Source organism: Colletotrichum chrysophilum, assembly GCF_026319265.1.
Source record: "Colletotrichum chrysophilum strain AFK26 chromosome Unknown scaffold_281, whole genome shotgun sequence".
Taxonomy (NCBI): domain Eukaryota; kingdom Fungi; phylum Ascomycota; class Sordariomycetes; order Glomerellales; family Glomerellaceae; genus Colletotrichum; species Colletotrichum chrysophilum.
Genome location: NW_026517568.1, coordinates 4,097 through 28,805, shown reverse-complemented (window position 1 = coordinate 28,805; position 24,709 = coordinate 4,097). Strand labels below are relative to the sequence as shown.

The 24,709-nt window shown below is 53.3% G+C and overlaps 7 protein-coding genes across 7 annotated transcripts; 3 read left to right on the top strand and 4 right to left on the bottom strand.

The window, feature by feature from the left end:
• Window positions 1-1,026: 1,026 nt before the first annotated feature.
• On the bottom strand, window positions 1,027-1,970 carry COL26b_014020 (uncharacterized protein; the record flags this gene model as incomplete). The annotated part of the gene is made up of 2 exons (XM_053186600.1): window positions 1,027-1,459; window positions 1,516-1,970. 2 exons carry the CDS (start codon window positions 1,968-1,970, stop codon window positions 1,027-1,029), a joined length of 888 nt encoding a protein of 295 aa, XP_053029461.1.
• Window positions 1,971-5,177: 3,207 nt separating this feature from the next.
• COL26b_014019 (uncharacterized protein) lies at window positions 5,178-6,587 on the top strand (the record flags this gene model as incomplete). Its single annotated transcript, XM_053186599.1, has 4 exons — window positions 5,178-5,355; window positions 5,410-6,077; window positions 6,134-6,478; window positions 6,543-6,587. 4 exons carry the CDS (start codon window positions 5,178-5,180, stop codon window positions 6,585-6,587), a joined length of 1,236 nt encoding a protein of 411 aa, XP_053029460.1.
• A 764-nt stretch (window positions 6,588-7,351) lies between these two features.
• Window positions 7,352-8,335, top strand: COL26b_014018 (uncharacterized protein; the record flags this gene model as incomplete). The annotated part of the gene is made up of 1 exon (XM_053186598.1): window positions 7,352-8,335. One exon carries the CDS (start codon window positions 7,352-7,354, stop codon window positions 8,333-8,335), a length of 984 nt encoding a protein of 327 aa, XP_053029459.1.
• Window positions 8,336-8,503: 168 nt separating this feature from the next.
• On the bottom strand, window positions 8,504-10,375 carry COL26b_014017 (uncharacterized protein; the record flags this gene model as incomplete). The annotated part of the gene is made up of 1 exon (XM_053186597.1): window positions 8,504-10,375. The coding sequence occupies one exon, from the start codon at window positions 10,373-10,375 to the stop codon at window positions 8,504-8,506; it is 1,872 nt and encodes a 623-aa protein (XP_053029458.1).
• Window positions 10,376-15,094: 4,719 nt separating this feature from the next.
• On the top strand, window positions 15,095-18,445 carry COL26b_014016 (uncharacterized protein; the record flags this gene model as incomplete). The annotated part of the gene is made up of 5 exons (XM_053186596.1): window positions 15,095-15,384; window positions 15,437-15,640; window positions 15,690-16,112; window positions 17,256-17,838; window positions 17,888-18,445. The coding sequence occupies 5 exons, from the start codon at window positions 15,095-15,097 to the stop codon at window positions 18,443-18,445; spliced, it is 2,058 nt and encodes a 685-aa protein (XP_053029457.1).
• A 178-nt stretch (window positions 18,446-18,623) lies between these two features.
• On the bottom strand, window positions 18,624-19,994 carry COL26b_014015 (uncharacterized protein; the record flags this gene model as incomplete). Its single annotated transcript, XM_053186595.1, has 3 exons — window positions 18,624-19,099; window positions 19,170-19,614; window positions 19,674-19,994. The coding sequence occupies 3 exons, from the start codon at window positions 19,992-19,994 to the stop codon at window positions 18,624-18,626; spliced, it is 1,242 nt and encodes a 413-aa protein (XP_053029456.1).
• A 647-nt stretch (window positions 19,995-20,641) lies between these two features.
• On the bottom strand, window positions 20,642-24,049 carry COL26b_014014 (uncharacterized protein; the record flags this gene model as incomplete). The annotated part of the gene is made up of 4 exons (XM_053186594.1): window positions 20,642-21,691; window positions 21,745-23,425; window positions 23,479-23,744; window positions 23,795-24,049. 4 exons carry the CDS (start codon window positions 24,047-24,049, stop codon window positions 20,642-20,644), a joined length of 3,252 nt encoding a protein of 1,083 aa, XP_053029455.1.
• Between the last annotated feature and the right edge of the window lie 660 nt (window positions 24,050-24,709).

The window sequence follows — 24,709 nt, the reverse complement described above, 5'->3', positions numbered from 1 at the left end:
TGATAGGCCAAATTGACTTCACTTCGGGACGTGCTGCTATCATCCCATAGATTCCATTGTATACATCATTTGATCCGTTGATGATGCGGAATGATGCACCTTTGAATAGCTGGTATTTGAGATCCAGTCGATGCTCGACCTCCAACCCAAGACTTTGATAGAAGCCGGGTGCATCCGCCACATCAGTTTCCCATTCCACAACATAAGCTCCCGGTATCACATTCGCGGAGTCTTCGGAAGACTCGGAAGAACTGGAGCGTTGATTGGCGACGGTGGTAGCGGGGTCAGCGGCGGCGACTGTCGACACGAGCGAGAGGCCAACGACCGCGGCCGGCAACGAAAAGATCTTGAATCTCATGGCGACAGTACCATTGGAGCAATTTCCAATTGTTCAACCATTTGAAAGAACGAGATATTCAGGGAGGTTTATATAATACTAGGTAGGTATGCGAATCCTATACTAGATGGCCATGTTGTCGGTCAGCAGGATGCATGTTGGATGATACGAGGAAGGTTGCCAAGCTCGTATCGACCAGCTTGACGAGGACTTCCTTGAAATGCCCAGCGCCGTTACTGCGATCGATTCGTTGATGATTGGCAAAATGTCGATTTACCTTCCTATTCGGGGTGGTTTGTGGGTATTGATGCTACTCACCAAGCCAGCACCATGCAGCCGGGGTTGCATGGCGCCAGGAACGGACTGATGGGCTTCGTGATCGCAAACTCCAGATAATGAGAGGCCACTCAGAGGAAACTGTTTAGCAATTCCAGCAACCTCTTTGTCATCACACTTGACTGAAGATCGCCGAAAGCATCCGTGGTATTCATATGCTTTTATTGATCCCGCCGTTGCCGTAAAACTTGAAACAAGACCCCGGCCGTCGTGCCACATCGTAAGAAATCATATGTACAAGCAAGTTGAAAAGTGAGAACATGTAAGGAAATCGCAAGCTCTATGTAAAAGAAATCATCACCCATGAAGAAAGGAAACGTCGCCGTGGTCGCCCATGAACATCATATCCCAGCTCAGGAATTGTAAACCGCGATGTACTCGGCTTGGAAGCTGGCGCCAGAGACAGTGGTAGCCAGGGGAGTGGTGCTGCCGTAGTTGTTGTTGGGGAACTCGCCGCCGATGGCAAGGTTCATAAGAATGAAATGGGGCTCGTGAACAGCTTGGGTCCAGACGTCGGCAGGGAGGTCATCCGAAGTGACCTGCCAGAACAAAGTGTCGTCGACGAACCACCTAACAGCCTCGGGAGTAGCACTGCGGTCGACCTCGAGGGTGTACTTGTGAAAGTTGCCCTGGCAGGTGGTGCCGGGGCACTCCCGGTTTCCACCAAGACCATCCTTCTCCTTGCAGGGGCCGCCGGGGCTGGTGCCGCAGTGCATGACACCCCAGACTTTGTTGATACCGTTGACGTTCTCGAGGATGTCAAACTCGCCGATGGAGGGCCAGTTCCTGGAATATTTGTTAATCCACGTTGTCTTGAACTCGATGAATGAACGAGTACTTACTGGTAGTTTCCGCGGTAAGCGGCGCCAAGGGTCCAGAAGGCCGGCCAGTATCCAATGCCGTTGGTGCCGACAACGGGCAAGTTCAGACTAGCCTGAATTCTCATCTTGCCGCCAGCAGCGGCAACGAAGTTTGCACGCTGGGTCTCGATACGAGCCGATGTCCAGGCACCGGCGGTATCCTTGATGGCGGTGATCGCAAGAGCGCCGTTTCCGTCAAGCTTGAGGTTGTTGACGTTGCTGGTGTAGGTCTGGATCTCACCCGTACCCCAGTTGGCGGGGCCACCGGGGTAGCTGGTGCCATTGTCGATAATCCAGTTGGCAGTGTTCGGCAGGGAGTTGGCGGTTCCGACGAAGTCGTCAGACCAGGTGAGGGTGAAGCCGGCAATCTCTGGGACGGCAGCCTGGATGGCTGGGAGACCGACGGCAAGGGCCGTGAGAAACTTGTTGGAGACCATGACTGTGATGTGTAAGAAAACGTATGGGCGTAGAGGTATTTTAACCCAATAGACTTACTGAATGAGTGAATGAAGTCAAGTGAGTGAATAGTAAAGAGTGAATGAAGTTGGAATTGCTTGCTGTTGTGCTCTTTCTCAGGAACATTACCTGGAGGCTTTCATGTCTTATATACTTCATAGAAATGAGCTCATGGGGTGCTATCAGGGTGCTTCGTGAGCACGTGTTGTCGTCTTGGAGCTCACTCTTGCAATTTGGGACTGAGTTGGTGAACAACCCCTGAACAACCTAGCCATACTCATCGGTGTTCCCGCCGCGATGCCACGCTGGGCGCACCGCGGGCGGCCTTTCATCATGGGCGGCCGAGAAGCCTGCCCGCCGCAACCCCTGTCATGGTGTTGTCTCCTTGCTACCCCACACTCAAGAGCCGACGATGGCATATGACACGGGCCAGGAAACGGCCCTTCTCGATGTACCCGACACCCAATCGAGCAGAAGAGGCATTAAGAACTGCCTCTCTTTTGGCCATTGGAGGATTATGGACCATATCATTTCTCAAATATGGACGCGCTAGTCATCAGACGGGCGTTCGTCTGATTTTGACAGGTAGTGTGGTGGTATTGCGAGCGGCCCCTGATAATTCTTCACAGCGTTTCGGCAAGATTCCCCTGTCGACCTCACAGGGGCGTTTAAAAAAACCACTCCCTTTTAGGGCTGAGCAGTGAATTGTTCTAGGCCCTCGAGTCAAAAAGCGGAGAGGCCGATGGCACCCTTCACCATATTTCAATCATTTACTGTCCAAAAAGACTCATGACGCTTGAGATTTCGTATTGAATCAATGCATCACCAAATATTCGCATGCGGAGGACTTGATGTTTAGAGTGAGGGGGCTTTTAACTGAGAAAAAGGCAACATGTGGTTGGGTTGGAAATGTAACCCCAAGCCGAGTCTGCCCCTTTTCTCTCGGGGAAGTCGGCAGCGAGGCGGCCGGACTCTCGGCCGTCAAGGAACACCTCCAATCGTTTGCTTTTACCGGAGGAGACATGCTAGCACATGCTTCCGGCAACAACCTCTTGGTCGACGCTAGGCACGCGATGGCTACAGAACTTGCGGGGAAGATGCCAACGGACCATACTGAGGAACACATTTTAAGCTTGTTTGGTGTACCTGACGATCGGTCAATCATCGGCTCCTCATTCCCCTCCTTTCAAGTGTCGGACAATGCTTCAAGTTGACAGCAAACCGGTCCATCTTCCGGATCAGGTATCTTGGCCGTTCTTTTTCGGTGCTTCGCCGGCTTGATGTATAGCGATTTTAGGCCATGGTGATGTCTGGCACCCTTGCGACTTTTACCGATGCTGACCTTCCCTGACTCATGCTGCCAAAATCACGCGGGCGGCATATGATGGTGAACGACTGGGAAATGAGCAGGGGCCAGGGCGGCATCCCCGCAGAAGCGATGGCCGGGCCTTACAGAGCGCGACCTTAAGGAGACCCGCAACGGCCCGATTATCGGGCTTGGGGACATCGGGGTTGCAAACCGCTAAGAGGACGGAGTCCGGGGAAGCTGACGAAGTTCTGCGTGGGGCAGGACGTAAGAGCCGAAGAACGGTGGTCTGGGGAAACTGGGGCTGCATTCCATCCTCCACGCGCTCCCATGATGGCCAAGCGATGTAGTACACAACGTGGGTCAGACGTGAGTGCCAAGGAGGACGTCCATCTAGTCTGGCAGGATTTCTGCATCAGCAGGATGTCGGCTGATCACCATTCTGCTCACGTCCGTAATGAAGCCGAAGGAAAAGCAGGTTTGAACCTCAGGGTAGGTTTACGATTGATGACTGGCATGTGCCGTATGCCACTTCCTCAACTCGTCGCCTAAGTAATACGTCTTGAAAGAGTTCTTTCTTTCATGTGCACGGAAGAGGGGAGCAATGTTTGTGGCATGTGCGTATCAGCGACTGGTCGGAAAAGTAGTTTCGAATTCGGTCGTCAGCAAATAAATCAGATGGAAATGACGTTATTGCTATGTGTGCAATGGCTTCGGGTCGTTCCGTGGATGGTGTGCATTAGGATGTGGCTCGCTGCTTGAAATGGCAACAGTGTCGAGGATCCGATCGTCGTAGCGTGTGTTGAAGAAAGGGCTAGAAGCCTCTGAAATGCATGGGAGCGCTGGACATGTCCATAGAGAATAAAATGATTGATCCAGTTAGAAAGCTTGGAGAAAGTTCCACAGACTACTCTGTACTACCCCCTTCAAGCTCCACCGAGAAACGAGACCGCCTATTTTCCCTGTGTCTACGTGGCTATTCCTGTGTAGACTCCTGTCCGAGACCACAATTGAAGCAAGACAATAATTGAAGCGATAACGACAATAGAAGCGACGAGGATGATAGAAGCACAACGATAAGGTAGAATAGTCACACAGGAAAAGCAATCAGCATAACGCAGGAAAAGTAGGCGGTCTCCGAGAAACGGCCCGCCGTTGTCTTTTCAGAGTGCTGACAGTCAGCCGGCATTCGAGCGGCACGGAAACGGGATCCTGCGGCAAGACATCCGGGGCGTAATCCACCGGTTGACTTGGCTCCGATGATCCGCTTCTTCGGCATGGAGCGGACAGTGCTTTCTGGTATTTGCGGGAGTCTCTTTCAATTTAATCCATCGAAATTTCACAGTCCACTTTCATGAGTCGGTCCATCCACCTAAGTCCGAGCAGTGCGGAGTTTCTACTTGCCCCAAGCTCCCCCGTCCTTTTCAAGTCCGCTGCGCTGCTCCGCTGGGTTGAATCGGGGGGATTATTCCTCCGCACCACTCAGTCTAACTGACTTAAAGCTGGCGTCATTCGTGATTAGCGATACCTCGGCACAAGTTTCACAAAGCACAGTTCACGGGCAGTCTTCTCCGTCGGGTTGTGGAGCCTCCCGTTTCGCCGTGCCATGATGCGATAATGTTCTGTCTTTGTAATCCGACTTTCCACCCCGTTTCTACTGGGATCGAGTCCCCTTTTGTGGGCCGAGGCCGTGCGATGGTGACAATCAAGTGAAGATAGATAAAGAGAATTTTTTCAGTTGAGCAGATTGAAACAGCCAGCACTTCGTTAAGCATCAAATAACAGCGTTTCGCTTTCGATAAAGGGGACAAAGATTCCTTTCCGAGTTTCCATTGCGACGTTACGCAAAAGATCTCAGAGAAACACAACCTTAGACACCAATATGTCAAACACTGCTATCGCGAAGCCTCTGACGCTAAAATGCGGCCTCACTCTGCCGAACCGCCTCTCGAAGGCCGCGATGGCTGAGAATTGGGCCGACAAGGACGGTTTGCCAGTCGAAGCGATGCAGACCGCATATTCAACATGGGCAGAGGGCGAATGGGGTCTCGTCATGACTGGTATGTACATTCATTAGTCATCATTGAAGCTCTTAACTTGCTCACCAACAACAGGCAACGTGCAGGTCGATATCAAGTACCTGGGCTCACCTTCGGATGTCGCTTACAACGAAACGATTCCATACGAGCGTATGCTGTCAGCATGGAAGTCCTGGGCTGCCGCGTGCAACCGCAACGGTACCCCGACCATTGTACAGATCAACCACCCTGGCCGTCAATCGCCCCTGGGTGCTGGCAAGCGTGGTTTCCGCGAGAAGGCATTGTGCCCCAGCCCGGTGCCGCTGAACCTGGGAGATGGTTTCATCCCGCGTCTGATCAACTCGCTCCTCTTCGGCACACCGCGTGAGATGACCATTGATGACATCAAGGACGTGGTCCGCCGCTTCGCGCTCACGGCCAAGCTCGCTTCCGACGCAGGTTTCGCGGGTGTTGAGATTCACGCCGCCCATGGCTACCTCCTGGCTCAGTTCATGTCAGAGAAGATCAACCAGCGCACTGATGAGTATGGCGGCTCATACGCTGGACGCGCCAAGATTGTTGTCGAGGTCATCCGCGCTATTCGCGCCGCAGTCCCGAAGGAGTTCTGTGTCGGCATCAAGTTCAACTCGGTTGACCACCAGTCCCAAGCCGAGCTTGCTGGGTGCATTGAGCAGTTAAAGCTGATCACGGACGCTGGCGTTGACTTCCTCGAGATTAGCGGTGGCACCTATGAAGATCCTTTGGTAAGTTGCCGACACTGACTAGAACCGAGAGGCATGATCACTTACATTGGAATCAGATGTCTACTGGTGTTGCCGATGAGAAGAAGTCCGAGCGCACGAAGGCTCGCGAGGCCTTCTTCCTCGAGTTCGCCAAGGCCATCCGCAACGACTTCCCAGATGTTCCTCTGATGGTCACTGGTGGCTTCCGAACTCGTCAGGGTATGGATGCTGCTCTCTCCAGCAAAGCCTGTGACATCATTGGCGTTGGAAGACCGGCAGTCCTCAACCCTTTGTTGCCCAAGAACACCATCTTGGCTGCTGATGTGAAAGATGAAGACGCCAAGCTGTACGCGAGAAAGATTGAGGCACCTTGGATTGCTACTAAGCTCGGAATTAAGGCCATCGGCGCTGGCGCTGAGTCGGTAAGTTCTCCATCTCGTTACGCATCAGACTGGAATATTGCAACGAGCTAACACAACTTCGTAGGCTTGGTATGGAGGTGAGATTCGCAAGATGGGACTGAAGCTGTAGATGGGGTGAGCGAGCGATAGACCCAAGAGTCGGAGTTAGAGAAGAAGTAGAGTGTGATACCACGTGGATAGAGAGACTCTTTGCGACTTAGTCATAAACCATGTTAGGACTTTGTGGGTTTCTGGAATTGACATGATGCTTTAGCCTTTGATTCGCTGGTTCCAGTGATTTGTCAAGCCTCTTACCGGGAGGTATCCGTACGCTGGAGATGAAAAAGGCTGGGAGGCCGCAAAGAGGAGCCTTTCATCCAGATCCTCGGTAAACTAACGGACATGCATAAACCGAACGGCGGTCAACGATGCATGCGGGCAAATTCAACTCCGCAAATTCATCACTTACAATCATCGGGCATCTTCACCCGAACTGGCAATTGAACATGGTCGACTGGAACCCTTCCCGCTTGGTAATGCCGGCCAGTTCTTCCCCTCATTCTCTCCGCACAATCCACTTTTCCGTTCCCCGGATTTTTATCCTGCTCGCAAACAGTCACTCGGATCATCGTGAAGGATCCCAATTTGGTTGTGACCTTCCACTTAGGTTGGGGCATTTCGGGTTGCGTGTAACCTCACAATCCATTAAGAGAAATGTTGGCTCCGATGGGTCGGCAAGTCACCCCGCAGCCAAGACTTGCTCATCTTGCCGGAGGATCACGCACCAAAATGGCTTGGGAGGGACTTTAGTATAAATACAGGTTTCTAGACTTGTTTTTTTGGGAATATTCAGACGCTGCACGTGAGCTCGCAATATCATTGTCCACCGCAAATATGAGACCAAGCTTTCTGTTCCAATTTGGCGCCTTGGTTCTCTCCGCCAGCCACGTGCAGGCTGACCTCTCAGATCTATTCAATGTCACAACTTTCCCCAACGAACAGAAGGAAAACGTTACAAAATGGTTAGCCGAAGCCCGTACTCTTGCCGGTCCAGACCTGTCTGCTCACTACGGCCATCGATGTATCCTCGGTCAAGTCTACCCCGTCCTTTCCAACGCAGCTCAGACTCCTGGTTTCATCCAACCTCGCGAGGTCTTTGATCGTTTCTACTTCGTTGGGCAGAGCGCCGTCTCGGCATGGGCCTATGACACGGGAGATGGGCTGGTGGTCTTTGACGCTTTGGACAACGCGGAAGAGGCTGAGAAGATTCTTGTCCCTGGCCTGGAGGCCCTCGGCTTCTCTGGCAGCGACATCAAGCATCTCATCATTACCCATGAGCATTTCGATCACTATGGTGGGGCCCGGTACCTCCAAGACACATACAATCCGTCCACATATGCGTCAGCCCCGGCTTGGGAGACCTTGAGCAAACTGGATGACGGGCCTGTCGAGGATAAAATTATTGCTGAAGGGGACGAGCTCACCTTCGGCAACGTGTCAATCAAATTCTACGTTACACCAGGCCATACCCCTGGCACCCTTTCCTCCATATTCAAGCTATACGACAATGGCGTCGAGCACACGGCTGGTCTCTACGGTGGAGGCGGTATCCCAAGCACTGCCACAGACAAGGAAAATCAGATCAAATCGTTCAATCGCTTCGCGGACTTGGCTACGGAGGCGGGTGTTGACACGCTTGTAGCAAATCATCAGACGCAGGACCGGTCTCTGTACAGTTTTGATCTCCTTGATCATAGACCTGCAGGAGGCGAGCATCCTTTTGTCATCGGGACCGACGCGTACGACCGCTATCTGCGGGTGATGGCGCAGTGTGTGCGTGTTAAGGCCGCTAGGGATGGTCAAGATTTGCACATCTGAGGGTGGAAGCAGGTAGCCCAAGCTTGGTATCAACCACTTAATATGTATTTAGTCTCGGTTGACTGTAAATACGTACGTGCACACTGTGAAAAGAAGTATTTACATGAAATCCCTCGAAACGCTCTTTCTTACATGCGTGCCCTCCCGGAGATTGCACTGAACTTTGCTCTAGGCCGGCAGATTGCCACTGACAGACCAGTAGACATTGTAGTTAAATCCCTGGGCATCGTAGAACGGGCCAAGGTCTACTGTCTTTCCATCTGCAGCTGCAGTGAAAGTGAGACCAGTCGTATCGCTTCTCTTGACCGAGGCCAAATCCAAAGTCGGCACAGCAGAAAGCGTGTCGCTACCGTAGTTACCGCTCAAGATGACAGGGCCGAACGCCAGTGCCGCAATGCTGGGGTCGTCATTGGCGGCGATAGTCTGCAGCTTCATTGGCAACGTGACGACAACGGTGTCGCCGTCAGCCCAAGTGCGATCAATCGCAGCATATGCGCCGGACGTCGCAGTGACAGCTTGTCCATTGACGGTGACCTGGGCGCCTGAAGTCCACGACGGAATGCGGACTCTAAGGGTCCACTGTCCAGAACCAGAGACTTTGAGAGTAGTGGTGTCACCACGGGGGAAGTCAGTTGTCTGGGTGACGGTAACACCTCGTTGAGTCCAGCGAAGCACCGACGGGACGAACAGGTTGACGTAGAGAGCGGAGTTGTCGTAGAAGTAGATGGAGTCCATCAGCTTCGTGTTGGTCTCAAGACCGGTGCCCTGGCAACACCAGAAGGAGTCGTAGTCGGTACTCCAAGTACCGCCGCCCCAAGCAGGGCCGACACCACGACGGCCGCCAGGGTTCAATGGAGTGAAGTACGTGATGTGGCCGTGACTATCCGAGGGGTCCTGCTGGCCAAGAAGGTGGTTTAGGAGAGCTCTCTCGTAGAAGTCAAAGTAGTGAGTAGCGCTCGGGTTGGTCAACCACAACTCTCTCGTCAGTTTGAGCATGTTGTAAGTGTTACAAGCCTCGCAGGTATCTGAGTTCAGGAATCCTGCAATGGCATTGGGAAGTCTGAAGTGCTCCGCCTGGCTGTTCCCTCCAATGGCGTAGGAGTGGGCGCTGACGGTGATGTTCCATGCGTTGCGGGCGATGTCTTGGTAGCGGCTTGTTCCAGTGGCCTTGTACTCACGAGAAGCACCAATCCATTTGGGGACCTGCGTGTTCGCGTGCAATCCATTCAAGGAATCTTGGTTGGACGCAAGAGGGTCAAAGATGGCCGCGTGATCGAAACGCTGAGCAACTGTAAGCCACCGTTGGTCACCTGTCTGATGGAAGATGTCCGCCATAACTTCGTTCATGCCACCAAACTCGGTGCTCATCATGTTCTGCATCTGAGCGTACGTGAGCTTCCCCGTGCGGAGATCGACCCAGGCAGCCATTTCCAGAAGCACGTCGCGAGCATTGCTGTCACCAATGTGGCGCCAGACATCGAGAAGGCCGGCCATGGTCTTGTGGATGGCATAGTATGGGACGTTGCCGTTGGACAAGCTGCGGTCCTCGACAGCAGTAATCTCAGATTCGGGGAATCCGGAGAGGTAGCCAGTGTTGAAGCCGACGTTTGCATTGTTTGCCTGGCACTTCTTGAGTTCGGCCGCAAAGTACGTCGCCCGGTCCTTGCACTCGGTGTCGCGCAGCTGAGCGTAGCAGAAAGCCCAGGCGTTGAGGAAGTGGCCCTGGAAGTGCGTCCGGAAAGGAAAGTCGGGGGCATCCCAACCGCCGTTGGTTTGCGCGTTGTTCGTAGACAGACCATGGTTCTTGCGGAAGTTGTAAAGGAGACGCTCAACATCGACCCATTTCAGGTAGGTGAGGGTACGGGCTTGGTTGTCGAAGAGGCGCCCGCTGCTGAGAGTGACTTCGCTCATGTCAAAGGCCCAAGCCGAGACTCCCTTCTCCTGGTTCACAGGAGGCACTGCCTGAGCATTCGTCCTTGCGGACAGCAGGGAGAGCGCGAGGGCTGCCAGACCCTGGCAGGTTTGCGCGTTGAACCACATCTTGCCAGCGGTAGACGCTGAAGCCAAAGATGATCAGAAACCAAGGGAGTTGTCTTGAAGATTTGTCGAGCCTAATAACATCACGGAAAGCCCGTCGAAATAACGTGGACATCCCTGCTTATTATACTAGATGGGCATGACGGGTAATCTTAGCGGTCTTTATCGTTCCCCGTGGGGAATACGAAGGCGAACTTAGCTTGGCTCAATAGAGCGGATCTCGTGATGCTCAGCGGTCCACTGCCACCGTTCAGACTCGTCCACTACTGGTGCGCATCCTCGGTAGCGGAGGTGAGGTTGCAGTCAATTACTGATGGCATGTTAATCCAGGGCTTATGCAGGCTGACCCCTGACTGGTGTCCCCCGCATGTCGGGGTAGACGCGGGCCACGACTCAATTGGCGCGGCACCCAGCAAGCTTTTGCCCGCTTTTGAGGATCTGCCTGGAATTGTGTGCCGATGATGGTCTCATTGGATGTAACCGTTGACACTAAGCCAAGGAAACTTGCAGCGATCGAAGGTCGGTTGCGGAAGTACTATTTCCATCGTGGGCTTGAATGCAGAGAGCTGCAAGACATGGCGAGAAGGTTGCATCGCGTAGATCAAGAGCTGAATGCATAGAAATCATGTCCAGTCAATTCTCGCCGCTAAGTTGCGATAGGTAACAGTAGTATTGTGCGTCTTGACTAACTGCATGTATGACTACCATTCGGCACTTTCGGCACGGCGGTTGCTGTGTTTAGACAGCGTTGCTGATTTAATACAGACCAAGTTAGCAAGCAATGCAGCCCTTCAGGGACACCAACTTCAAAGTTGCAAGCGTAAACATCTAACTCGCACGCTTCGACTTGTTATCGTGACGGGATGAATTTATCAAAATAGCCCGTTGGGAGAGTTGCTATCAATGGCGATACATGTTCGTCATTTCTGCAACTTTCGGTCCTTTTGTCCCGAGACCTCCCAAATACAATTAGACAACCTTGAAATGAGTTTACCCAACTTGTCTCAATTTGCGTATGTTGGTTAAATTGACAAAGGTTCTCATTCGTGGATCGTATCAAACACCATTGGCAAGTCCACCACGGGCTATTATTGCTTTCCAACTCCGGCAAGTGGTACACGTACTTAACGATGTTCGATTTTCAGGTACGCTAGAGACTGAATTCTAATCGTTACCCCAGGTCTCTACGCTGCGCCCACTTGTAGAGTCAGAGCGCGAGCGCTCCTGAGTGAGTTTTGCTCTACGGGCGACTACTTGTATCTATTCAGGCGGTTGGTGGGCAAAGACGACGACGACGACGACGACGACGATGACGGGAATAACAACAATAATAATACCAGATGATGTCGAATAAAAGTAGAGAAATCAGGTAAAGAAGTATAACTTTTGAAATTAGAAGAGTAGGTATTAGACTAAATAGGTACTCTGTAGGTCTCTGCTAGGTTAGCTAGAAGTATTCAACCGGAGAGCAAATTTCTTTCAAAAGTTCCTCGGATTCGTCTCACTACCTTTCCTGTGGTGTTGTTAAGCCCTGGAGTGTCCTCGAACTGAAATGCCTCTGTGTCTGCTAATGAAAGGGTTCAGCTGTGGTGCCTTGGAATTTCCGAGCCCATCCATTATCAGTTCTGGAATAGATGCAAGTAGCTTCTGGAACAAGTAGCTCGCTGATATCAACGATATGTCTGAAATGCATCGAAGATGACTCCCCAAGGCGGCGAAGGATCTATTGCAACGAAGAACTGGCCCACAGCCCTCAGCTTTCCAGTTCACAGGGCGTTTGGATTTCAAATTTAAGACTAAGATAGATTTCAGCAATTTATTTCGAGATGCTTGAAGGCTTCTGTGGGCTCTCCGCCAGTTGAGGAAGCCTGAAGACAGGGTTTTGAGAAGGGTGGGTGAGGTGGACTCGAGAGCAACGCAGGGAGCCTCATCAGTCACCTAGATCCAGGTACGACTGGTACGCTTGGGATATGGGGCCTTCTGGCCACCGAACGCAAAGGCTGTCTTACGAGCTAACCCTGGCAACGTGGCAGCCCAAGTTACAATCGAAGGCGAATCATGCGCTCGTGGCTCAGGACCCGACTCCTTAGAACCACAACGTTATTTCAACATCATGGGATCCTGTCAGGCAGTCACTTTCACAACTGATGTTTTCCGAGTAGTAACTGACTGCTGCCTGCATTTTTGGAGTCGCTTCCGATTCAACTGGTCGTTTGAGAGGCGCAGCTTTGCGCCCGCCCCACGAGTGAAGCGGGCCGTGTGCGGGTGACCAACCGCATAGGGCGATGACATTTCTTTTGCACATTTTCGTTGGCGATCACAGGCTCTATGTCATCGACTTTTCCTTGGCCGTGTGCCCTGAAGCCGTGTATGCTACCCAACTCAGTCTAGCCTGGTCCATTTCTTCGGGGCTAAAGCCTACGAGGACAGGGGCTAATGCGGCACAGCAGTCGCCCGGCCAGGGTGAGAGACCGGCTCGAACCGACAGCACATTGGTCCATAGCTGGATGGTGAATCGCCAAGATCGTGGGCTCACATGTCTGGTTTTGATTTGGGGTAATACTTAAGCTTGTTGTCGACCCGATCCTCTGTGACTTTATTGCTCCATTATAATTTAAGATCGTCTCGGCAACAACCCAAAGTTCGACTAGGTTTTCATTGCAACACCATAATCCCTTAATTCTTAATATACCACGACATAATTCGAATTGAGCGAGAAAATTCAACATGGACTGGCAACCGTACATAACAGGATACATAGTCCGAAGTGTGCTATCGGGACTAGTGATCCTCCCGGCGTTGGGGGTCTCTGCTCTTGCGCTTCGTAATCTCGGATCCAAGCATGACCACACGCGCCGATGGGTTGACTTCACCAAAGCTGCCTTAGGACTCTGGACCATGTGAGTGTCTTCCTTTAACTTTTTCAATGCGCAGTGTTCGACACGCGGGCTACATGTCATATAAGCTCATAGGGTATCTGCTCGAACACGCGTGGCGTAGCCTCCCTCGGTCAATAAGATGCTGACTTTGTCGATTTTCAAAAGATCCCAGCTTCTCATTCTTGTCTGCTGGATTATCTACGCAGTCGAGTACTCCCAGCGGCAAAACGGCAGGGGTTATTTTGGCCCAGATGATGCTACTCCGTACATTTATATTGTCGGCTCGCTGCTTGGCACACTGGGCCAAGTCGCCCTTCTTCTTGCCTTTTTCTTCCTCGCCCACGCCCTGGCCCAGCTCCATGGTAGTGCCACAACCAATGACTCCAGGATCTTCTCCGTTGGCAGAAAGCTAGTATTTGGCGGGTCAGCTCTGATTGCTCTCGTAGAGGTAGCAGTGTTCTGCTGCTATATCGCCTTTCAGATCATGTTCAAGGTTCTACCAGGGAGGGATCGCTACGTGCGAGGAGATTGGGACAACGCAATTAGGTTGTCATTTGCTTCTGAGTACATGTCAGCAAGCATTAACTGCATGCTTCTGATCGCTGCCGTCGGCATGACGATCTATGCTTTCCAGGCACAGAGAAAGGCTAGGGGTAGCCCTGTTCAGAAGGTGAGAGGCTTTCTGTTGAAACGAACGACGGGATGGTTTGCAGATGAAATATTTTGACTAACTTATTCATTTTTCGTTAGGCTGCCATCCTTTTGCTCATCGCAGTATCCCTTTGGCTAGTTGCAAGAATTTGGGCCTTCATCACCACCGTGATGTCGTTGGCAATGGTTTGGTGGGGCTCGCCTTACGTTGGAATCATCGATACTTTCCTCGCCATCTGGACTTCGTTCGCGGCTCTGATGCTTCTCTATATCTTGGCTTCCAACAACGCATACGGGTTGTCAAGGCTGCATTACCAGGAAGAAGAGGATGAGCAGCGTGGTTGGGAGGAGCGAACATAAACCACATCTAAGGGAAATCTGTCAACGGTCATGGGTGCGAAACTTGTCGACGGCTCTCATCTATTATAATCGTTTTCTCCTTTGCTTCTAGACTGTCAACTTGCGGAGACCTGCACCTGGCAAAGATCTTGAATGGTGCAAGACCACGTGTATTTGATCAGAAGTCGATAAATGCCATAATTGGCCATGATGGCCACCTTACGCCGCTTCCTACTGTGCTTGAGTGGTCGTAGAACATCTTCCAAATGCGCTTAGTTGACAGACGATAGGGGTCATCTTGCAAGGGCGGGACTCCATTTATTCGGCTACCAGGGTTCTACTTTCCAGCTGTGGCGTCAAGCGCTTCCGTCCCGGGAATGTGGCAAGATCTATGCACGATGGAGGCAGTCTCCGCTACCACACGACGTTGTTCTCCTATGCTAGTCCCCGTTATTTACCCCGCGTGAGATCACATCAGTCTCCAAAGACTTCATGCCGGCCTCTTTGGCTCGGATGGGGGATCGACAACGCGCTTCTTGCATACCCACAACTCCCGAACCGAACCGAACCGACTACCCGGCCCGGCCCAGACCTTCCCCGAACGGGGCTCGGCACCACGGACACTTACTTTCGGGGGCTTACGTATGGTCACGAGGGCCGACATGAGACCTTTGTAGAGACAATGAAATGAAGCTGGAGGCTAATAAGTTATAACAGACGTCTGCCTCGCTGCGAAGTAAAAAAAGCTCAAACTGCTGATCGTCACGCCTTTCCGACATTGTCATCACAACCCCATCATCGAGTTTCTGGAGCCTTGCACAATCGTAGGACATCTTCCTTTCGCCCCACAAACATGGCCACAGAGACGCAGACAGTGACCGACACCGAGGTCAAGCGGACCTTCGCCACTCAATTCGAGACCAAAGATCTTGTCACATTTGACTCAGACAAGCACTACGGAGACTGGCGCGACGAGTTTCACAAGAACGGCTGTGTAGTTATCAAGAATGTCATCAGCCCAGAACGAGCACAGTACTATTGCGATAAGCAGATTGAGTGGTTGAAGAAGTTTGATCTTGGTTTTGACGACAAGGACCCTTCGACATGGACTGCTGATCATCTCCCTGTGAGCTTCAAGGGAGGGTGAGTGTTTACATCACAAAAGCCTTACTCGCGATACTGACTTCATGAACAGTATGTACTCTGCATACGGCGCGTCCCACGAGAAGATGGCATGGGAAGCCCGCATGGAACCCAAGATTATCGAAGTCTTTGAGAAGCTCTGGGAAACCAACGAGCTCATCACTTCATTCGACGGCATGAACATCTCTATGCCGAACCGCAAAGACATTACCTGGAGCCCTTGGCCACATTGCGATCAGAATCCCGAGAGGAAAGGGTGAGTTGAGCCAATGTTCTATCCTAGTGACGTCTCTCACACATATCAGAATGCAAGCCGTTCAGGGCCTCCTCAACTTTGCCCCCAACGGTCCTAAAGACGGTGGGCTCATGCTCATGAGGGGCTCCGCCAAGCTTTTTGACGAGTTCTTCGCGCACAAGCGCGAGTCCGCCGACCACGAAGACGCCCCGCCCCCGGAGATCAAGTTCATGGATCTCTTCCTCTTCAGCGAGAAAGACGTCAAGTGGTTCGAGAGCAAGGGCTGCGAGCTGTTCAAGGTCAACATGGAACCCGGCGACTTCGTCCTCTGGGACTCGCGCACGATGCACTACGCCCGCTTCCCGGAGGGCGACCAGATCAGACACGTGCAGTACATCTGCATGACCCCGCGCAAGTTCGCGACGGACGAGGCCCTTGAGGCGAAGAAGTTTTGTTTCGAGAACTGGTATGGGACCACGCATTGGCCTCATTGGTGAGTTTTTACCTTTATTTCTCGGTTGAGCTCCCGATCGTGCATTAGCTGACATTAAGTAGCAATATCCGCCCTTCGCAGGACAAACCAAAGAGGAATGGTGAGGTTTGCCCAAAGTACCGATCGGAGCCGTTTGAGAAGCCTGAGATCACGGATAAGTTGCTAAAGCTTGCCGGTATCAAGCCATACTGAATGATAGACCGCCTGTTAGTTATAGCATAGCAAAGAAATGATATTTATCACAAAATATTCCCATCAGGGGTTGCATTTCCGCTTCTTTTGACGGCACGAATGACGGATGCCCCTGTAATTGGTGGATCGACTTGCCCCGGATCCGGCTCCGGCCCGACTTCCGGTGAGGCCTGGTCGGCCGATTACCTCCCGATGCCCGCTGCATTCGTGCCAGTAGAGCTTCCACGAACACGCTGAGCTAGACCGCCACTGTAAATGACATTTCTAAGGAATCCCATTAATAATTGAAACAATCGGTCAGGAGTCATGACTCTTAAATAATTGGGCCGCTGTGCCTTTTCCGACCCAAAAACAGCAGCTTCCGGCGAACCTGTTTCTTCCCGCCCCAAATTGGGCCGAAGTCGGGAAATCGGAAAATGAATATAAGACCTTGATGCGGGGAACCCCTTCAACAACGAGAGTCGCCCGCAGTCTAGACCCCGGTCAGGTTGCAGCTGCAAACTTTTAGCGTTCCTGTGGACTGTGATCGTGGGAAATAAAGTTTTGTGTTGAGAAATCATTTGAGTTGAGCCTCACGCACACCAACTGCTGCACCTGGGCCTGTCCATTCGCGCATCATGCAGGAAAAGTCGCATTCAAACAGCACACCCAGTGCCGCGTCCGCGGTCTCGGGTGACGTTCCTGTTGAAATCGGGCCAGATGCTACCACAGTTCCCTCACATAGAACACTCAGCCGGGTTGCGTCCCGACCGAATGCTATTGTTGATGTACCGCCAGATGGAGGGCTCAGGGCGTGGATGGTTGGTAAGTCACAGCCACCACCGGGTATGATTTCCCTGCTGCAACCAAGCTGACAAGGTAACAGTATTGAGCACTCATCTTGTTGTGATGAACACATGGTCAGACTTATCCGAAAGTTTGCTGCGAACTCAGACTCACTGATGATACTAGGGGCGTGGCCAACTCTTTCGGCGTCTTCCAACCATACTTCACAACTCTGTTCGATCGTTCGCCATCTGACGTATCATGGATTGGTTCCTTCGAGGTTTTCCTGCTGTTCTTTGTCGGCACCTTCACCGGTCGCTGGACTGACATGAGTTTCTTCCGGCCCCTGTTCATCGTCGGATTCTTTCTGGTTGTGCTCGGTATGGTTGCCGCCTCGTTCTGCACCACATACTGGCAGTTCTTTCTCGCGCAGGGAATCTGTCTCGGTCTCGGTAACGGATGTCTCTTCTGCCCAACCATGGCGGTCACGTCGACGTATTTCGCCAAGCGCCGCTCACTTGCATTCGGTATCACCGCCGCAGGGGCAACGGTAGGCGGCCTGGCATTCCCGAGCATGGTCAGGCAGCTCTTGCCCCAGATTGGACTTGGGTGGACAATGCGAACAATAGCCTTGATCCAGCTGGTCACTCTGGCCATCGCCGGGCTTCTCATCAAGACCAGGATACCTCCTCGTCAGGCCGCACCTCTGGTCGAGTGGGCCGCCTTCAAAGAGTCCGAGTACAGCTTCTACGCTGTCGGAGCTTTCATGGTAAGATGTACGGCGTCCTTTTCGCCAACCAAAGCTGATAAGTAGACAGTGCTTCTGGGGAATCTACTTTGCCTTCCACTACCTCGCAGCCTTCTCCCGCGACATCATGGGCCTCTCATTCACCGACTCGCTGGACCTGCTACTAGTTCTCAACGGCGTCGGCGCCTTTGGCAGAATCATACCGAGCCAGATCGGCGACATGATTGGCACAATCAACATATTCGCCCCGATGGCCTTCATGACTGGAACTATCATGTACTGCTGGATGGGCGTTGCTAGCCTCACAGGGTTGTACGTGTGGGCAGTGTTTTACGGCTTCGCAGTCGGCGGCGTGCAGGCGCTATTCCCGGCGGTGCTGAGCAGCTTGACCGCGGATCCTCAAAAGCAAGGCACGCGGATGGGCATGGTCTTCACCATCGTTAGTTTCGCAAGCTTGACAGGATCCCCAATCGCCGGTGCGATCATCGACGCGCAAGGGGGGAAGTACCCTGGCGCCCAAGGGTTTGCGGGAACATGTCTCCTTCTCGGCATGACGTGCGTCCTCGCGGCTAGGGTATGCAAGACGAGGAAGATGGGCGTGGGCGCAATTGCATGGGTGAAGGTATGAGCTGTTCAGGTGGGCGAATAATGGCGAGTCTCACATCCAGAAGCAGACGGTTGTAGACCTCGCGGTAACAATAGAATCAAATTGACTGTCCAGATCATTCTGACTAATAAGCACCAAGTTGCATCGTCTTTGCCAGCTGCGTGTGAAGCGCACAGTACCCAAATAACCCACTGTTCAATCACTGCCCGGCTCCGTTGAATGCAATCCTGTTCGGTGTAGTACGCTCCATGCCCTTGATCTTGTTCTTGGTAGACATGGCCACGATGCGACGTTTCAGATCCTCAGGTGAGCTCAATGTGATGTTGCTGGCACTCTCCTTCCCGAGGAGATACATGGCGAGGCCGGCGACATGAGGAGAGGCGAACGATGTTCCGGTCTGTTGCACTGTTGCGCCCTTGAGCCCAGTGGTCATCACGTTTTCTGCGGGAGCGCTGACGTCGACTTCCGGGCCATAGTTTGAATGACGCCACCATCTCCAGTTCTTAGTAATGCCGCCGACGGTGATTGCATACGGGAGGCCGGCGGGCACTTCCTTTCTGGCGTCCTGGTTGTCGTTGCCGGCGCAGACGACCACGTGGACGCCTTGCTCAACGGCGGTCTTCACGAGGCGGCTCATGGCCATGGCATGCTGATTATTATCTTTCACCTCAGCCGCTGAGAGCTCCCGTTAGATTCTGAATCTGCACATAAAAAGCCACGCTGTGGCAGGGCGAGAAAGTCTTACACATAGACATGTTGATCACCGAGCGCCCCTTTCGCTCTGGAGTTTCCGTTGCGTTCTTGACCGCCCATTCGAAGGCTTTTAACACCTGACTCATCTTGCCACCCGTACCGCCGAAAGGCTGGACGGACACAAGGTTGCCCTTCTTTGCAACGCCGTATGTCTTGCTGCCGATGATGCCGGCCACTGTGGTGCCGTGGAAGTGGCTCACTTTGTTGCCGTGCACGCTATATCCGTGCTCCGCCCGGCCTTCGAACTCGGGGTTATTGATGTCGATGCCGTTGTCAATGACGTACGCGTATGTGCCCTCTCCGGCAGACTCGTGGTATAAGTATTGCGTTTCTCTGCTCTGTCCGCGGTTCGCCATGCTGTGCAGAGCCCATCCGGCCCTCGCCTGCGTCTTGACTGTCGCAATGGAGACGACTCTGTCCTCTTCGACGTATGCCACCTAGCACGACTAGTTAGTTTAAGGGGGGTTTTGCTTATGTGGAATTCAGGGTTTCCAACGTCAGGGTTGTTCCTCAGCTCTTCGACGGTCGCTTCATCGTAGTGGCCGATGTAGGCGTGGAAGTCGTCGCCAACGTCCAGCCTGTCCTCGAAGCCGGTGGTGTCCCGACGATTGAGACTGCGCGCGTGCATCGTGTCCACCCAGCCCAAGTGGGATTTGATACCCGCCTCCGATATGTTGGGCGAGAAAGTGACGATATACCGGTCCTTGACGTCGATCGGCTCATCGACCCCGGCCGTGTCGAACCCAAACATGGCATTAGCGGGACCGAGAGAGGCTAGAGCGACCAAGAAGGCCGAAACCTTGCGGTGGTTCATCATTGTTCTCAATGGGATCTCGAGAGCCTTAAAGTCGAGGAAGGAGGGAGATGCAAGCAGTATCTGGAGGTTGAGGAAGTTAGGTAGGCTTGATTGATCGTAGATCTTCTTTCATATTGAAGACGATCCAGGCCCCACGACTTTATTACAACTTGAGACAGAAGAACGAGCAATACTTGTGCTGCAAATGTGGCATCTCAACGGCGAACCAAAACCGACGGCGTGGCGCCATCGTTTATCTTTCAAGCATATCGCCTTTCTAAGTTCCAATTATCAGAGCTCGTCTGAGTTCTCAACGGCCAAAAAGAACCAATATAGGCTGAAAGGATTCATGTTGATGACGCTTTGCTTATCAAAATGGCTCCCAATATATTGAAGTAGCTGCGAAGTTTATCTTGCCTCATACACTCAATTCGGAATGAAGGTTTCAACGGCGAAGCAACAGCCACACAAAATGGTGTTACCCACAGCCTAACGCTCCCCTTCCGCATGAGTCTCTAAACATCGTCTCGGCATCACTGAAGCAGGATTCATCGCTGGAATATCAAGTGCGGAGGAAATACTCTCTGATATTATATTGCGTGCTACAACCATTGGCCAAAAAACATCTCGAGCCAACTCTAAACCTCCGTCAACGCTCCCTCAGCCCCCTAAACCTTCTCCAAGCCTTCCTTCTCAGCAAAGTGATCATCATCACCAATCTCAGTCCTGTTATCGTCGGAAGAGCTACCAAGGTACTCCCCAAACACCCTCTGCTCAATGTCCATGTCCTTCCAGGCGACGCCGTGAGCCTTCTTGTTCTTCTGGCGGAAGTAAACCCGCTTGCCCCACTTCCAGGCCTCAACGCCGGCGAAGAAGAGTCCCGCCGCGATGAAGACGATGGCCCACTCCCACGAAATTCCCTTGTGCTTGAAGACGACGGTGTTGATGACCGGGATGTACAGCAGGGGGAAGAGGGTGACGAAGCCGAGCATGATTGCCCAGAAGAGGAAGCGGTTGCGCCAGACGTCGTACATCCACTGGGTGAAATACTTCTTGGACCCGGGCTGCATGCGGAAGAAGGAGCGGCGCATGTCAATCATCTCCCAGGCGAGGAACAGGGCGAACCAAGTCAGACAGGCAAAGGTTGTTGCCCTAGCGCGGAAGACCACGTCACAAGACTCGCTGTACGTCTCGTTGCACCCTTCACCCAGCTGGCCCCCACCAAATCCGTGAACAACCAAGACGAAACTGCACAGGCAGAGGGCGGCAATCCACAAACCATAGACCACCATGTCGACCAGGAATTCCATGGTGAAAATACCTGTCTTGAGTGATTGAGGAGGTCGGCGCATGATGTCGGGTACAGCGCGCTCGAAGCCAAGTCCCATGTCGGGCATGCCCGAGGTAGCCATAATAATCCAGACGATTTCGACGGGGGCGAGGGGGAAGACGGAGAGGCCTCGGGCATCCTTGAATGCAAGACCGACCAGGAGTGTGCCGGCCTGGGCGATGTTCTCAGCCAGGACGTGGAGGACGAACTTTTGAATGTTGTCGAAGATGCGGCGGCCTTCTTCGATGGCAGAGACGATGGAGGCAAAGTTGTCATCGGTGAGGACGATATCGGAAGCGTCCTTGGCTACGTCGGACCCGGATTGTCCCATGGCGATACCGACGTCGGCGCGACGCAGGGAAGGGGAGTCGTTGACACCGTCACCGGTCTGTGGTTCGTTAGATAGCTGGAAAACACCTGTCCTAGGAAGCAGGGACTTACCATGGCGCAAAACTTCTTGCGACGATGAAGAGCCTCGATCATGCGAACCTTGGTGCTGGGAGCGCAACGTGCGATGACCAGGGGAAGCACCGGAAGCTTGTCGACGTCGTCGTCACTGAGAGCGTCGAATTCAGAGGCGGTCATGACCATCGCGTCGGCAACGTTCCTCGCTACACGCTCCATACGGGACGGCAGAATTCCAACTTCGATAGCGATAGCCTTGGCAGTCTCGGGATGGTCACCGGTGAGCATGTGAACCGAGATACCGGCCTCGTGACACTGGCGAACGGCCGGGGCGGACTCGGGACGGGGAGGGTCGTACAGGCCGATCAACCCACGGAAGACCAAATCGCATTCCACGGAGGAGCGCTCGACCTCGTCTCCCTTGTTCGGCTTTCCGTTGTACGGCTTGCTGGCAAGAGCAAGCACGCGGAGACCGAGACTAGCAAGAGCTTCCATGTTGCGGAGGATCTCCTCGCGGAATTCGGCAGTCATGTCGACGAGTTCGCCCGAGTCCTGAGGGGTGTACTTGGTGCAGGTCTGGATGACGCGCTCGACGGCACCCTTGGTGTAGGCAAAGTATTCACCGGTGGTGTTGTGCTTCATGATGACGGACATGCGCTTCACGTCGGAGTCGAAGGGCAGCTCGGCAATCTCGCTCCACTCGGGGCTGTCGCCAGTGGTGAGGCGCAAACGGTTCCAGTCGAAACGAGAGGCGAACACCTGGATAGCAATCTCGGTAGGGTCACCACGGGCATGCCATTGATCGTCCTTCTTGCTGATTGTAGCGAGGTTGGCGAGAGAAGCGACGTGGAGGAAGGCAGCCAGGCCAGACTTGCTGTTCTGCAATAGCTGCTGTGTCTCGAGGATGGTACCGCATGCGTCGCCTCCCTTCTTGAAGTCCAAGTGTCTGGGGGAACGTTCGTCGAAGCGAATATCACCAACGGTGGGGTCCGTAGGCGTCGACGAGTTCTCGACGGTGTATGTTCCCATCCCAGGGAGCCACGCACCACGAGCCAACATCTTGCCTTGTGTGAGGGTACCGGTCTTGTCGGAGCAAATATCCGTCACGGCGCCGAGAGCTTCGAGGGACTTGAGGTTACGTACGATGACGTTGCGCTCGACCATGCGCTTCGTGCCGGCGGCCATTGTGATCGTAAGCACGACCACCAAACTAGCCGGAATCATGGACAGACCCGTGGCGACGGCGTAGATGATGACCTCCTGCTTCGCCTCGAACTTGTTCGCGCCCAAGACGATGATAGCACAGACGATCGCGATACCAAAGAGAAGCATAGCCAACTTGGACAGCTTCTTCTGAAGGGGTGTGCCTACGTTGACGCCCAGGAATCGGCCAACGGCATCAGTCAATGTCAGGGTGTACGCCTCGAGGTATCGGTGGGGACCAGCGTGGCCATCAGGCTTTCGCTTGACCTCGCGAACCTTGGAATCCTTCTTGCGCAACGCAGACGCGATGGCGCCGATCTCGGTGTAGACGCCGGTAGCGAAGACGATTCCCTTGGCGCGGCCCTTGGTGACATTCGACGAGCTGTACGCGACGTTCAGGCGATCGCCAGGACCAGTGTTGTCGGGGAAGGTGGCATCCTCATTCTTGCGAACGGGGAGGGATTCGCCAGTCAACAGAGCCTCGTCGGTCTCAAAGTTGACGGCTTCGATGAGCCTAACGGCCTACTTAGTCGCTTCCAGAAAACGAAGGGAGATGGAACATCTAACCTGACATCGGCGGGGATGGTATCGCCGGTCTTGATCTCGACGAGATCACCGGGCACAATTTCACCTGAGGGCACGACCATGGACTCGCCGTCGCGGACGATATTGGCGGTTGGGGAGCTCAGAGAACGCAGGGAGTCCATGGTCTTTTCAGCAGAATACTCTTGGAAGAAGCCGACAATGACGTTGAGGAGGATGACGAAGGTGATGACGCCGCCCTCGATCCAGGACTTGATGCCGAAACTGACGGCCATGGCGAGGATGAGGACCTTTGGCAAGCGTTAGACGGGCTGGCATTCATGTATCTGCGGTGACTTACCATGGTCATGGCATTGGCAATCTGGGCAATGATGATCTTGATGGGCTGGACGCCCTCGGCTTCACCGAGGTCATTGCCGCCGAATTCCTCGAGGCGTGCCTTGGCATCGGCGGCAGAAAGACCGTCCTGAGCGTTGGCGCGAAGTTCCTCGGCGACCTGTTGGAAGGACAAGGCGTGGGCAGGGTGGGAGAGGGGTTTGTTTGACTGCCCAGAGACATGACTCTCATCGGGCTTGGCTGCCTTTGAGTTGCCCATGGTGAGCGAAAGGCAGGTCTTGAAGCGGTGACAAAATGGATGTGGTCGTTTGACCTGAGCAAGAGGATTCGAAGACGGCAAAGACGACGAAGAAGGGCTTTAAAAAGACAACGGGCAACTGCGACGTGGCAGGTCAGTTGTCAATGAGGGGAACGGGCGACCGATGTATGACACGGTGACGATAAGACGTCAGAGGAGAGACTCAGCAAGGGCTTGTCAGTGTAGCAACGCAAAGGGAAGTGGCGAGCTTCGTGGTCATTGAATTGGGGATAGTTCGTAGGGAAAAAAACTTTGGAAGGAAAGCAGGACGAAGGCTGCTTTTGAGTTGTCGTGCGTGGGGACCGCAACGGCTGGCCAAGACAAACAAGCCACCGACGAATTCACCGACAGGACGCCGATAAGAGAAGAAGCAGATGCAGATGCGAGACGCAAGGCAAGATGCTCCTCCACCACGACAACAACCCAAGAACCGGTGGGAGCATGGTTGCGACTGCTTGTCTTGTCGAGTGCAGGCTGCAAGCTGGAGGCATTGGGGCAAATTCTGACGGCGGTGATGCTCTAACTGGCTGCGGCGACGAAAGAGGATCCATCGAGCAAGCATTAGAGGCGTCTTGGCCCTCTTGGCCCTCTTGGCTCGGCTTGGCGGAGGCACGGAGGACG